At 33.6% G+C, this 15,565-nt stretch overlaps 1 protein-coding gene across 1 annotated transcript in view; it reads right to left on the bottom strand.

The window, feature by feature from the left end:
- Positions 1 to 651: 651 nt before the first annotated feature.
- The window catches only part of LOC118191711 (techylectin-5A-like), a 28,846-nt gene continuing 13,932 nt past the window's right edge, over positions 652 to 15,565 (bottom strand). The window contains exons 5-6 of the mRNA XM_035362546.2: positions 10,673 to 10,837; positions 652 to 981 (exon numbers count right to left, since the gene is read on the bottom strand). Coding sequence (XP_035218437.1) covers positions 722 to 981; positions 10,673 to 10,837 — 425 coding nt within the window. The 3' untranslated portion in view covers positions 652 to 721. The remainder of the gene's footprint in view (positions 982 to 10,672; positions 10,838 to 15,565) is intronic.

The following is a 15,565-nucleotide window of genomic DNA, read 5'->3' as shown; positions in this document are numbered from 1 at the left end:
AAAGGTTGAGAGCCGCTGGTCTAGACGATTAGTAACTTAATCTACTGGCTTCTGGTCTTGAGCATCTTTGACTGGTTCGCTGTAATATATGTAGTGCTTAACTGTTGCTAAGGGACACTGACATTTTTTGAAAATAATAAATTTTAATAATGAAAATTCATTGAAGAAATGAAACTTTGCATATAGTTTCTGTGCACTCTTTATAATGCAAAATAGAATAGATTTCGAAACCTGAAAGTGTTTCTGATCCCAACACTATGCTCAATACATCAAAATAACTTTTCCTGATGATGCAGTTCCGAACTTGTTTTACAGCGTCTACTGTAGTATTTTTTCAGCGGCAGTTTTTCTGATTGAGCAACCCTTGGAAACTGAACACAAATCAGTTATTTCTTAGCATTTATAAAGCAGTGTAAATTATGAACACTTGTTTACATTGTAAAATATTTATTTATTTTTGAATGATAAAAAAATAATTAAAAATATGCATTTAAAAAATTGGTTTGTTGATATAATGTTATTTTGCTTAACCATTTCAGTTAAGCGGAATTTCTCATTCACAAATCTCGTTTAAACGAATATTTAGTCGATTTTTAACGAAATAAGAGAAATAGTATCTTTTTTTCTATGAAGGCAAAGGATCTATGTCAATCTCTTTGAAATCCGTAGAGGTTTTTAATAAAATAAATATCAATCTGAGGTTTTTATCAGCACATAAATATTACATGAATTTTTTTATGTTTTTGGGTCTTAGTTTTATGGCAGTATATTTTAATCCTACATGAGCTTGCCATGTACTCCAGTACATGCTCTTTGCAGACTTAACTCCTGGCATATATATGCCATTCAAATTGGCCTTAGTGCAATCTTTAAACCACCAGCCACTTTTTCTTGTCATTGCGCAATGCTCTGAAACATCTTCATCAGTCTTCCTGTCTTTCGTGGAAAAAGTTCGACCATCACTCAACTCCATACTATCCCCTGAAAAGAGAGAGTAATAAACTGAGAGAGTTAAAACTATCTACTATTATAAACGAACCTTACTTATGCGAAACCTTTCTAAATCTGCGTTTTTGAAGAATTGTTAAAATGGTATCAAATGGATCAATGCTGATTGATCTTTCTTTCATAAGGTATCAAATCTTAAAGTTAAAACTTTTAAACATTTAAAAGCATTGGTTCCTAAAGAATATTTATTCGAGGCAAATTGATCATTTGTGTCCTATCAAATATAAAATGATCCTCATCCTTAAATTTCAGACCACAAATTCAGGATAGGCTGAAAATATGCATATTATTAGGATTACATACGAGCAACCGAGGAATGTTTTTGCATCTGATGGTTCAATATGTCTAATGGTGAAATAAAGAGCCTTTCGAAAAGAACAACAAAATTTATTTACAAGAAAATTGGTTAAATTTGTTAAGACGTTAAAAAACTTTAAATCGCAGTTAATCGTAACGTAAAATTATTGAGAATTTCAAAAATCTGAAAGGTTATTATTTAAATTAACCAGTTATTATTATTTCAGTCTTTACTATAACTTCTCCTTTCCGTATTCCTCGCCACAATGCACTGAGGTAGCCATTATTTAAACTGAGGTTTTAGGATTTTAAGACAGAGCGTATTTCTGGGCTTCGCGTGCACGATACGTGTTAATTTCCTACCAGCTCTGAGAGTTGTATTTATTCGAGTTGCGCTCTATCTCTGCTGACACTTTTATTTTTGGCGCTCTGGTTGAGTGACTGAGCCGGCATATAGTAATATTTAGTTATGTATTCCTTGACTACTGTTCCATATTTGATTTAAATTTGGTCATTCTATTTAGGTGCAGTACCATGAGCTGTGGCTGATATTGTTGCACAAGAAAGTGCTTTTATGTTCTAAACTATACTTAAATAAAAAGGTTATTTAAATCTTCTAACGACTTTGTAGTAACTTCAGACATAGCGATAATTCTCTTTACGGCTGTTAGGATTTTTGGACTAATTAACATTACCAGATCAAGTAAAACCGTACAAAACTCATAATCATTTTTTACAAAATGGTTAAATTAGAGAAAAAGTGATGCAAATTTAATTCATAATCACATAAAAAAGTCATAATGTACACCTTGATCATAATTTATTTGGCTGAAAATTTATTGCTTCCCCAAAACGCCTGAAATTGTGTTTCAGTATCATCCAAAAGGCAGTGTTGATGAAAGAATAGAAATGTTTTAAAAAAAAGACACAAATGTTAAGCATATAAATGTAAACAGATATAAAAGGAATAAATTCAGAAACAACATTAAAAAATGCATTTTCTTAATTAAGAAAATAAGTACAAAACTCCTCGTGTTCCGCGAAGTGTTATACGAGGCTTACAGATTTAATATTTTTTCTTTACTCTCTCCAGGCCTAGATATTATGTTTTATCGTTGAGCTGTATCTCCTTGTATTATGATATTAAAAAATGTCCACGGTTTTGATTTATAACTTGACGTGTTTTGAAAAGTAAGAATACCGTTATTTAGAATGTATATAACACACTTAAACGCTTTTAATATTAAAACGCTTTTAATGTATATAATACACTAACGTCTTAGAAGCAAATGAGAATAGGAGTAGTCGTGGTAACCAAAGTCCGTTAGTCTGGGAAATTAGTTCCATGCATTTTATGTCTGGTTTCAGATCAATGCACCTAAACGACAAGTATGCCCTACAAAGCGGCGACTAGTGCAATTCTGTTAGAACCTTAGTTATCCATTACCAATAACTGTAATATAAAAAGTAGAAATAAAGGTTCTTTTCTCTATAGCATACAGTAATCTCATTACCTCTGCGAGAAAATATTAAGATATTGCACCATAAACCAAACGGCCACAGTTATAGGCGAAAACATCGTGACAAGATCGTCGCTGACGAAAACATCGCGGAGAAATCAACGTAAAGCGAAAGCATCTTCGTATAAAACATAGTGAAAGAAAAGAAAGCAAGGAGAAACATCGTAGTTCTGAAACATCGTGGTATAAAATATCGTGGTTGAAAATAATGCGGTTAAAAAACATTGCAGTTTTAAAGCATCGTCGTTGAAAATACCGTGTAAAAAATTAGGAATCTACCTGATGGTAACAGATTTTTAGTCCAAAGGGGCTTTGTCCCTGAAAGACTATTGTTTTCGTTTTGCGATTATGCGTTGAATCACTATAAACGACGAATCACTTTTCAAACTGTTGCCACCAAATGTTAGAGTCATGCATTATATTTGAAGAAATTAAATAATGAAAAATCTGTATGTATATTTCTCACATTGCGATAAAACAACGGTACATACAGCCAACGAATTTTGAATGACGTAATACTCCTACGAATATGGGCATGTGGAAGACCAAATTTGAAATTTGGAATTTGTTTTATTATCGGTTTCCTATTTTGTAAAACTTTAACGAATTTTCGATTAACAAACCCAAGGATTTCAAAGCGAGAATGGCAACGTTTTACAGAAAAAAAAATATTTTTATCTCCAGCGCGCGAGTCTCTGTATCGGAAATTCTAAAGATTGCTCATTTTAAAACTATATTGCGATATTGCTGTTGAACTGAATTTTATGGTTTAAGTGCGAAGTACGTGATATTTAATGAATAAATGTAACACACAAAATGTTAAAAAAACGCCCCTTTGGACGTAATTTAAAATCTGAAACCTTTTAGATTTTTTTAAAAAATGTTTTTAAAGTATTAAAAGTTCTAAATGCATACTCGCACAATGATTTGTAGAAATTTTATAGATCGATATGAGTCATATTTGCATAGGAAAGTAGAAGCGGAGACAGACACTGTGGTTACGCTGTATTTACTCCAGGTCGGCACTTGATGCTTTTCTATGGAGAAACTTCCGAGCCATTTTGTACGAAACGCTTGCTGCTTATGCTATGAACCTCGTGACAATAATCGCTGCAAAAAATGTATGCAGAATCAGCGTCACTTATGAATCACTGAGAATGAGCGGAATTTTGAATGCATTTTGTTTGGTTTATTTGATAATGGCAATGCACGATAAGGCTATCTGCCTAAAGGGAGGGATACCTTCGGGGAGGACATTCTAAGGGGAGTTGGCTCGCATTCACATTACATATGACGAAAAGCACGAAACGCTTAAGTAGCCAGCTGGTTCGGCATTCGAACCCATGCCCAACTACCAGTGTTCAATGGCTTGGCCGCTCGGTTGCTGTTGGAATTAATACCTTTTGTAAAATTGTGTTCTATATCTATCACTCGTTATACTTTTACGTGTTGTGTAATAAAATGCTTTGCACTGCTTTCTGCATTGTCGGTTCTTATGTTTTTGTCTATTTTTTTTTAATTCATGAAGGATGATGTGTCCAGTCATGCTGGTTTCCCTTAGAAAATCCTTTATATGAATGTCATCCCTTCTCATAAAAAGATTACCCTCATGTTCTTTGCCGTAATCCATTAAACAAACAATAAGAAGCATCTGTGCAAATTATATAAAACTAATTGTAAGGGAACAAAGTTTGACATATTCGTGAAGATAAATAAATACACCGTAGGCAAAAAGCCAAAGCCACGAATCAGTGAAAATCTGTTTTATGGGGGAAAACATTTTGTTGGTATGGGCTTGGTTTAAAAAAAAAAAAAAAAAAAAAAAAAAAAAAATCTGAAATGTTTCAGATTTTAAATTACGTCCAAAGGGGCGTTTTTTAACATTTTGTGTGTTACCTTTTTTTTTATTAAATATCATGTTCCTCGCACTTAAACCATAAGATCCAGTGCAACAGCAATATCGCAAAATAGTTTTAAAACGAGCATATCTTTAGAATTTCCGATACAAAGACTCACGCGCTGGAGATAAAAATGTTTTTTCTGCACAACGTTGCCATTGCTCGCTTTGAAATCCTTGAGTTTGTTAATCAAAAATTCGTCAAAGTTTTATAAAACAAATTTCAAATTTCAAATTTGGTCTTCCACATGCTCATATTCGTTGGAGGATTACGTTATTCAAAATTCGATGACTCTATGTACCGTTATTTTATGACAATGTGAGAAATATACATACATTTACGCAGATTTTCATTATTTAATTTCTTCAAATATAATGCAGGACTCTAACATTTTATGGCAACAGTTTGAAAAGTGAACCAACATTTATCCGTCTGACGCAAAATGCCAAAACGAAACTAATAGTCCTTCGGGATTCAAATCCCTTTGGACTAAAAAAAAAAAAAAAAAAAAAAAAAAAATGTCGATTCGTTAATTCTACTCTATCTAAATAATACTTATATATTTATCAGATACTAATACATCATTCATTTTGATCATAATGTAAAACATAAAAAATAACAAATAAAATGTATTTAAAAACAAATAGGAGAATAGCAGAATCGTTACTTTGGGATGGAGCCAATGTTATTAGTAAATATTTCAACGATTTATTTCAATTACGTATTTCATATTTTAGCACTCTATGCCAAATGCCAGGTTCGATATGGGCCAAATTAACACATCTCAGTTATTATGTAATTTTCATATCATGTGTTAATTAACATATATGTATTTTATTACATTAATTACTTAAATTTGACTATTTGTTATTTAGTAGAGTCATTAGGGTTTCTGGAAGCAGGACAATGTGAAAAATGTGCAATGCCCTCGCCTGGAATCGAACCTGAACCTTTCGAATAGACGCGGAGTGTGCCACCGTTACACCACGAAGGAATACAAAAAGAAGGGAGAAAATACCTTATGTACTTCCCCTTTTAAAGGAGACCAATTCCATATTCGGGTTTCCAGATGCACATATTTGGGTGAAGGGCTACGTTATTCCAAATTTGATGACTCGAGGTACCGCTGGTTTTTCACAATGCGAAAAACATGTATACCTTCATGCAGATTCTTTAGAATTTAATTTCTTTAAATGTCATACAGGGCGATAATATTTGATATCAACAATCTGAAAAGTGATTCAAGCGAAAAGTCCGTTTTGAGACTAATAGTCCTTCTTGGCTAACGCCATGTAAGCTAAAGAGAATCATAAAAAGCAAGCAGAATAATAATAAGTTTAAATGAACTGCATTAAAAAAAATTTGAAAGTTTTAGATTTTATATTACGCTCAAGAGGCGTTTTTTTTAAAGTTTTGTGTGTTAGCTTTATTTATTAAATATCATGTTCTTCGCCCTTAAACCATAAAATTTAATGCAAAAGCAGTATCACAAAATATTTAAAAGAGAATATCTTTAGAATTTCCGAGACACAGTCTCGCGCGCTGGAGATAAATATGTTTCTTTCTCCCGTAGAGTGTTGCCATTGCGTGCTTTAAAATCACTGAGTTTCTTAATCAAAAACTCGTAAATGCTTTACAGAATATGAAACAGATAATGAAACAAATTCCAAATTCAAAGATGTCCATATTCGGGCAGAGACGTACGTTATTCAAAATTTGAGGCCTCTAGGTACCGTTGTTTTATCGCAATGCGAGAAACATACATACATTTATGCAGATTCTTGAATATTTAATTTCTTTAAATATAATAGAAGGCTCTAATATTTGGTGACAACAATTTAAAAAGGGATTCACTGTTTATAGTGAATTAGAGCAAAATGCCAAAACGAAATTAATAGCCCTTCTGGCGCCTAATTTGGGGCAAATTGTCCCTTTGGGCTAAAAAACTGAGGCAAGCATCATAAAAGACAAATCACAATTTATGGAAAAAAAAAAAAACAAGAAATTAAAAAAAAATTCGAGCACAGTATTTTTTAATGAAGTGGAAGGAGCGATACTATTTTGGAAAAACGGGAGCAGTTCTGTTTAGGAAATAGGTAAGCAATGCCTCCTCTCATATAGATATACATATAATACACACACAAGGAAAAATAACTTTTTACGTCATGAAATAGTCAAGATGCAAGTGAATATTTAAATACATGTCTGTGAACTAAAATTTTTTATTTATGTCAAATTTGTTCCTTCTTCGTAAGGAAAAAAAAAAATTTTTTTTCGCCTGTAGAAGAAAGATATAAAATCTGCGCCACACTAAGGTTTCTTGGTTTGTTCTGTTTTGTTTTTAAAATCTTAATTTTATTTAATTACACTATTCAAAAATATTATTTTACAGATAATTACTGGTTCCAAGTTATGCAGATAATTTCTTCAATATATCAGGAGTCATTTACTTTAGTTCTTATTTGAAATCTTTTTTGGAAGGTATATTGGTCACAAATGAATGTTAGAATTAAAAATTTTCTTGTAATTCCGATGTTCCAGACTCAACGATTTTATAGTATCTGTAAAAGGGAAAATGTTTACCATAGTCCGAGATATTTTCATTTCTTCTGCACATAGCGAGTGGATTGTTTGATTCCTTATGTCCTATATTAGAAATCCTGAGAAATATGAAAGCCATTGAACTGTAACTTTATAGAGTCATTAGGTTATTTCAAAACAGGAGTCATGAAAAATGAGCAATGTCCTCGCCGGGACTCGAACCTCTCGAATACACGCCAAGCGTGCTGACCATTAAACCATGAATTAAGAAGGTGGGAGATAATTTTAATAAAATTATGACTTGAGAAAAGGAATAATACCCCTTTTCTAACTCTTTAATAGTGCATATAAACTGCTAAAAAGTTAATCTGTGTGTGCTTCTTCTGTCAAATAAAAAACCTGAATCGGTAACTAATTGTACGAACTTATTGCTTATGAAAGCTCTTAAGTGTGAGCGTAGCGTACCTAAAATGTTGCAGATGCTATCGCGGAATGCAAATTCATAAACTATAATTCAGAATTAAAATAAAAATTTAAAAATTGTTTTAATTTTAAATGTTAAACTTAGTTACTTAAAAATAAATCAATAGAAACAAAATGGGTTTTGAGCATTTTAATATTAAACAAAAGTTAACAGAAGGCGATTTTGTCTCTTTCTCTCTCTCTCTCTCTCTTTTTTAAAATAACCTAAATACAAGGAGTCCTGTGATGGTAGCCACCTTCCACTAAAACCTATTTGTAAAATTTATCGCTATTTGTGAGAACGACGACCTTTGCCTCCAGATCAAAACTATCTTAAAAAATAAATAAATAAATAAATAAATAATAAAAAAGATCGACGTGTTAAAAGTTAAAACTGGATGTACGGAGTTGATGAAAATCGGAAGTACTGAATTAGAATTATAAGCTACATTACTAAGTTGTAATATGCCTTTATATAAGACATTTTACCTACATGCATGAAGATATTTTAATTTGAAAAATATGTTCAAGTGAAAGTGGGCGGGACATTAGAATTTTACCTTTGGTTGTACAGGTATATTCCCTCTGCATTGGAATTTTGCAACAGTTTTGAGTAAGAAATTCTTGGAAGGCAGTCCGACGGTCTACCTCCCCTCTGCTACTAACTACTACTAACTTCTCGAGAGTACTTTCTACTTGCCGCACACTTTTTAGTGTCCCTTTGCCTCACAGACACCGTACGCTTAAAAACATCCATGAATTCTCCAGAACTCGAACCCGCGTTCATCGATACGACAGTCAAAGTCATTAACTACTATACCAGCTGAGCGGTATAGTATAATAGACAGACCACTAAAACCATAGGCGTAATAACGGGCATCGCTCCACACTGTGATGTGACCTTTCATGTGTAAAAAATAGCATTCATTTTCTTTTGTGGATGTATAAGTCTCTATAACGTATTACTGAAGCACTGTGAAACTGGACGAGGGATGAATTCCCATTTTTGGCTTGACACTGAATGAGTGGTGAGAGCTTAAAAATGTAATCGTTTTAAAATCAGATGGGTCGAACTAAAATTATTGTAGTCTTTATCTACGAAGAAAATCCAATAAGAGGTGAATGCGACAATGAAATATTATTCATTACTGTTTATACCAAATACTGTTCCTAGTCTCTCATTAATTTCTTTTCACTACAAAATATTTACTTTACTTTGAAATTTGTCTGTTCTATACAAGCAAGTATAAAAAGAAATTGTGTTGAGCTACTTTAATTGATATTCATTCTATCAGACAATTTATCTCTTATTGCAAAATGTTAAGAAATAAAAGAGACTAAAAAAATAGTTTTATGTCTAAGGAAGTTTAAGTCTAAGGAAGTCAGTTTACATCTAAGGAAAAGGATTGAATTAGGTTATGTGAATATGGCAAACTGCACTTGGCTATCTGCCTCAAAGAAATATTCTTTTTGTGGAAGATTTTTTAATATAAATTGGCTCGTATCCATATCACACATATAGAGATATAAAATTTAGTAATTTGCTTTAGGATCATATAATGTTGTAAGGATTATGTTAATTTATCTATCAGTTAAATTTTGAGTTAAAGTTCCTTTCCTGTCTTCCTGAATTTCAACTTACAAATTCGGGTCAGAACTTAGTTTTAGAATCGCGGTTGAATGCAAATGAGGAGAAGTATTTAACTGTGAAGTTCTACTCATTTCGCGAGAGAGAACCAGTGATTCTGACTAGCGCGCGTTCGCCTTCTTAAGCCATTATTACGCTCGTAGGTACTTTAAGCCCTTGATAGCTTCGCCGTTATTTAGAATTAAGGGGCCAACTCTGTTAGAATCTTGACAGCTTCGGCTATATCTTTTTAGTTAAGATTAGTTTAGTTCTTAGTTTCCGAAGTTCAAGCCCGAGTGGCGGCTTTATTGTAAAACTCCAAGACGGAGTTCTGTTAAACCTTATTGGAATAATCAAGGGTAATTTCATCCTTCGTGCGTGTTGTCTCTATCTCACGAACTCAAGCGATTATTCGCTGATCAGTGCTTAAGATTCTTCAACTTCAGCTGTAACTTAACAGTACATAACACATGTTAGAATCTTACAATGTAATCAAACTTTAGACAGGCTGACAGCGAATTATGGCTAAGTCTAAAGTAACAACTGAAACTTGAGAAGAGTGTGGAAGACTCTTCATTTATTTAAAACTGAATCGGAACAGAAGACCCACTTGGTGCTTACAACTCAGCCAATTATTTGTGGGGTGATAAATTAATGTAACAGTAAGTCAAATGTAAAATTTAATTTAAATAACCTAATTTCGAAGCAGGAGACATGAAAAATGTTCAGTGCCTTCGCTGGGACTCGAACTCCGAACTTATCGATTGCCAGGTGGACGTGATTTCCAGTTACATTACGAAGGCACTGGGTAAAGAGAAAGAAAAACCTTACGCGATTCTCGTATTTAATTAAATACAGCTTCAGTTCTCAAATGCAGAATAAGTAAAGCATTGGTAATTGCTTCCCTTGTTCAATTCCTTGAAATAGACTGCTGATAAGTCATTACTTTATGTAAAGGCCACTATGAATCAGCTTATCTCAGAAGATTCTTTATGAAAGTGCACTTAGTCATATTTGCGTAACAGGAGGCGTACCTTCATGGAGCGACTTTCTGAGAAAAACTGGTTCGTATTAACCTATACATGAGGATTGACCATGCAGCCAGCCCGTTTGCAAGAGTCTGAAGGCAAAGCAGGTTGAAATACCAGTAACCAATGGTCTTAACCGCTCGGCAACTAGTGGTGCACACCTTAAATTGTTTTGCTGCATTAATTAATCATTCCTTATTAATTACTGGTATTTTTATTTTTATCTTAACCTGAAATAAGCAGATATTATGCTAAGTTTCAGTACCAGAAGTAAACCAATTGTTCGGTTACCTGCATCTCCACTATATCCTTTGATATGTATCCTGTAATCTTTGTTCTCGTCGTCAATTGCAAAGATGTCATAAACAGCATAACGACTTTCTCCTTGTTCATCTGTGAGATCAAATCGTATCGAATATAGTCCTTGATTGCTTAATGAAAATATGTTCTCGTTACCTGTAATAGGAAAACAAAATTTTTAAATCTTCATTATAAATACAGATCAAATAAAATTAAACATTTTTTCAAAAACAAATTTATTACAAATAAAATTTCCAATCTGTCTTCATAGATAATATCAGATTCTAAAAAATTTAGAAATAGCTTGTATAGAAATTTTGTTTAAAATACTATATATTCCGTACTGTTAGAAAGATCCAATCTTAATAAAAATATTATTATTACGATGAGTTGAATGGAGAAATGTTTAAGTTGATGCGCTTAAGTTTTATTGTAAAATACTCGTAAAACGTATTATTATAGAATGCGTTTTGCTAACAAAAAGAGTCTGAGGTGAACTGCCGTGTTATTTATTTGTCATTTTGTAACAAATTATGAGCAAATAAAAGAAACAGTTTGTGTGTGCGTCATAAAAACACAAAGACAGAAGGCTAAAGCAGGTTCTCAACTTTTTATCCCCCATGCATCCCTTTCATCATTGTTAGACGATCATACTCACCATCTTTTCCAAAAGTCGAACAATACATATACATTTATTTAAGTTTATAGATTATTATTTAATATTTAAATAGTAATAAATTATTTTTAATTTTTTGTAAAATAACAAAGGAAATGTATAGAAAATGTTGATAAATACCAAAACTGAATAAAAGTTTTTTTTTATTAATTTTATGAACTAAAGCTAAATAAATACTTAACAGATAAATAAAAGGCTGACAACAATCTCCCGCTTCCCCTTGAAACTTGAAATTCCCGCTTGGTGCTCACCCATGGTTAAGAACCTCACCAGTATATGGGTTACTTGTAGAGGCGGGGGGGGGTGAACCTCAAAGTGAGTTTCTTACAATTCAATTTATAATATGACATTTAAATATGAAACGATTTTTCTGTAGATTTTTCAGCTTTATCCTCCTTGAATAATAGATTGATGGCGATGCATTGTCGAATAAGACGCACTTCATTTGGAAAGTCGGAAAATACTGTTCCAGAAATGTATCTTAAATCTATAACTTAATTTAAAGATTTTGAGTGATTCTATAACTTCCTTTTCTTATATATTATGCTTAATTTCCTTTTCTTCAAAGAAACAATTCTTCTGTTTACACTTTACGCAAGGGAAGAGTGAATTTAAATGCAGTATGACACTTGATTACATTTTAATTTTATTTATTACACGAGGCCTTTTTTTTTCAGGCTTTAGTTTTCATTTAGTACTTCTCAGGATTTATTTCTTATTTAGTATTCAGCTCCGTTTCGTTAGTTTTATTTTTTCTTGCAGCATTTTTAATTTCCTATTTAGTGACCATATTTCGTTCGGTGCACCATTTGAATTTTGAAGGCATACTATTCTTGTTTCTTTACAGCACTTTATTAAAATAATTCGTTTTTATTAATCATCTACTCCTCCTAAATGAACACGTATCCGTATTAGAAATGGGCAAAATCGCTCTTTTACTTGATCAGATCACAACTGTTACCTCACTGAAAAGAATTGGTTTTTATTTATGACTCACTGCTCGATAAAAATAGCCTTGATGAAAAAGATTCAGAGCGATGGATGAATAAAGAACAGTTAGCCAGAATGTAGCAAAGAGCAAAACGAATCGAAAGAGCGGCAAGATCAGTATCGGTTAGCGAGGTTGAAGTGAAAAGCGAAAAGATACAAACGAGAAATAGGATCAGATGAACTGACTCAATAAAACGCTTAAATCCCTGAACTGATTTCTTTCAACGGTAGTTTTGAGTAATATAAAGCCTCCTTTCTACACAGAACTAATGATAAAATTTTAGAATACAAATGTTTCAAAAATTATGCGAAATGATAAAAATTAAACTTCTTTTTAAGATGGAAGGATAAACATTCTTTTCTTCCCTAAAATGGAAATGGAAAGGAAATCCTTTCTTTTTTGTCAATCAGGCGTGAGTTCGCCCAGTAAAGTGAATCAGTTCGTAAACGAACGGCAGATTTCTGTTCCTTGCAATCAAATTTTCTCTTTGAACTACAAAACAGACACAACTTCGTTTTCTGGAATCGGAGTACATTCACTCAGTAAAGTGGATTGTGTTTTTTGAATCAGTTCCAGAGCGGATCGTTCAGCTCTAAAAAGGATTGGAAAATGTGCCACATAACGACACTCCTGCCTTATGGTCTGATCATCGCACATCAAACAAGAAACTAAATTTGTTTTATTTGTTGTTGCTTCTGCGTTTAAATCTAGAGCATTTGGTCTGTGGGTAAACAAGCACATAAAAGCAGGAGAACTGGCAGTTAAGCATATTTCTTAGTACAGTGAATATTTTCTAAGGCTACCACCTACAGTTCCAAAAGATTTCTAAAACGCTTTCTAAGACCAACAGCTCTAAGGCAACCAAATTCGATCTGTTGAATTGCAAACCCTACTTGATAAAGAACAAACGGAAGCCAAAAAAGGTTTTTTTTTTTTTTTTTTTTTTTTTTTTTTTTTTTTTTTTTGGGTGAAGAGTATATAAAGGTTTTATGCCCAGTGCAATTATCAATAGAGAAAGTGTCTCTTTTCTTCTTTTTCTACAGTTAAGATCTCTCTCTGGGATTCACCTTTCATTCTCACGCTGCGTAATGAACTCTTTGAATCTCTGGAAAGTATTGCTAAAGCAGTAGAAACTCAGAATAACACCCAAGTATTGAAGTATCGTGCACTCAGTTAAGAGAGTTATCGTCAAGAGTCTTAAAAAGAAGCGAAAATGTGATTGATCGAGGTTACATAAAGCGAAAATTTATTTAATTTGAAGTGAGAAAAGATCAAGTTCATAGCCAAGCAATTACACTCTTCATTAAGCTGAGTTGAACAAAGTAGCTGATTATTTCAGTAACAATGCCGAGGTTTAATTCAAGAGAGTTTTTAAGAAAATATGGAAAATTTTAGATAATTTCTTAAACCTTGGTTAAGATAACTAACAGATATGCAAGGATGCTTAAGTTATTTGAATGTGGCAAATCCAAGGGAGCTAGTTGCCTGAGGAATGCCTTATTAATGCTTCGTATTTTCCGAGAAACACTGGAGATCCGAGAATAAAGATATATACGGGGAAAATCATGAAACCCAACTGTATAATCAGCTCGTTCTCTTGGCCTCGAGCCCAAATCATATGGAATTATCACTATTCATTGGCCAATGATAAAGCATACGAGAATGTAAAAGAAAGTTGAGTCTTCTGTCTCTAGCGGAAGATTGAGGTGACTCAGATTAAACAGAACTAAAAAGCTTCGAGACTGTATAGTTATATATAATAAGATGACTTGGTGAAAGAAAGCTCAACGGATTGACATTGGGTCTCTACATTATAACTTGAAGAGGCTTTACTGCATAGTTAGAAAGATGACACTCGAAGACAGACATGTAATAGAAACAAATTTAGAAGTAATAAACAGCAGGAATTTTGATGGCGTGTAGAAGTGTTGATCCATAATGAATAGGAGACTGGCAGCCGAGGCCCATTAAAACTTTAATTTATTTACAATAAACATATTGCGCTCACAAACAACTTGGCACATTATTTAGGCCTATTTCAAGACGTTTACATTTTTGATAACTTTGCAGCAAGAAGGAAGCAGCAGACAGCAGTCCAGGTAGGCCGAAAAGTAGCCAACAAGTGTATTATGTTGAGGGTGAAATCTTAATTCAGACGGAGTTAGTTTTGGTTCTGAATTCATTTTGATTGCATAATTAGTACTGCTGTAAAACTATTTTTGGCTGTTTGTGTTTTAGCCCCATTTCCATCATGTAAGAGTCATATGACAAGCGTTAATCTCGAAATGACGCAGTGCAAATAGAGATTGCTATTTTTAGAATAGAGAAGCGAAATTAATTTACACTGCTAATGCAAACTATAATTTATCTTTTACATACGAGGGCCATCCAGGAAGTAGATTACGTTTCCGTCTGTGTCCGCTAGGGGCGGGGCTAGCGCAGCCATCTTGGGGTCAGAGCGTTGCGCAGCTCAGTCTGCATCTAGCCGTGCTAGTGAGAGGTTAGTGCTGTGCTCCGTTCAGATACTGTGACGGTTTGAAATGTCTGCGTTAATTGAAAATCCCGCGAGCTGCGAGGTGCGCTCAGTAATAAGCTTTCTGACTGCAAAAAACTGTAAACCGATAGAAATCTATCGACAGCTTCGTGAAGTGTATGGGGACAACATTATCACTGAAGGTGGAGTGCGTCAGTGGGTCATAAGATTTCAAAATGGCCGAACCAATGTTCACGACGAAGATCGAAGTGGGAGACCCAGCATAGTGACCGCCGAACTTCTCGAAAAAGTCGATGCTAAAGTCCGTGAAAATCGAAATTTCACAATAACGGAACTTTCTTTGAGTTTTCCACAAATTTCGCGAAGTTTGTTGCACGAAATCATCAGCGAAAAGCTTGGTTACCACAAGTTTTGTGCAAGATGGATTCCAAAAATCTTGACAGAGGACCATAAAAATCAGCGAATGGCTGCAGCGTTGAACTTTTTGGACGCTTACCATAAGGATGGTGACTCTTTACTCGATCGCATCGTTACTGGTGACGAAACATGGGTGAAACATGTGAACTGTGAAACGAAATTGCAATCAATGCAGTGGGGGCACACAAGTTCTCCCCAAAAACCCAAGAAATGCATGCAAACAATGTCGGCAAGGAAGATGATGGCGACTGTTTTTTGGGACAGAAAAGGTGTAATTTTGGTGGACTTCCTGGAAAGAGGCACTAC

Source organism: Stegodyphus dumicola, chromosome 10, assembly GCF_044657685.1.
Source record: "Stegodyphus dumicola isolate Sdum_Otavi_A_Nest chromosome 10, ASM4465768v1".
Lineage (NCBI taxonomy): Eukaryota > Metazoa > Arthropoda > Arachnida > Araneae > Eresidae > Stegodyphus > Stegodyphus dumicola.
The sequence above is the reverse complement of the archived record's forward strand: the minus strand, read 5'-3'. Positions and strand labels throughout refer to the sequence as shown.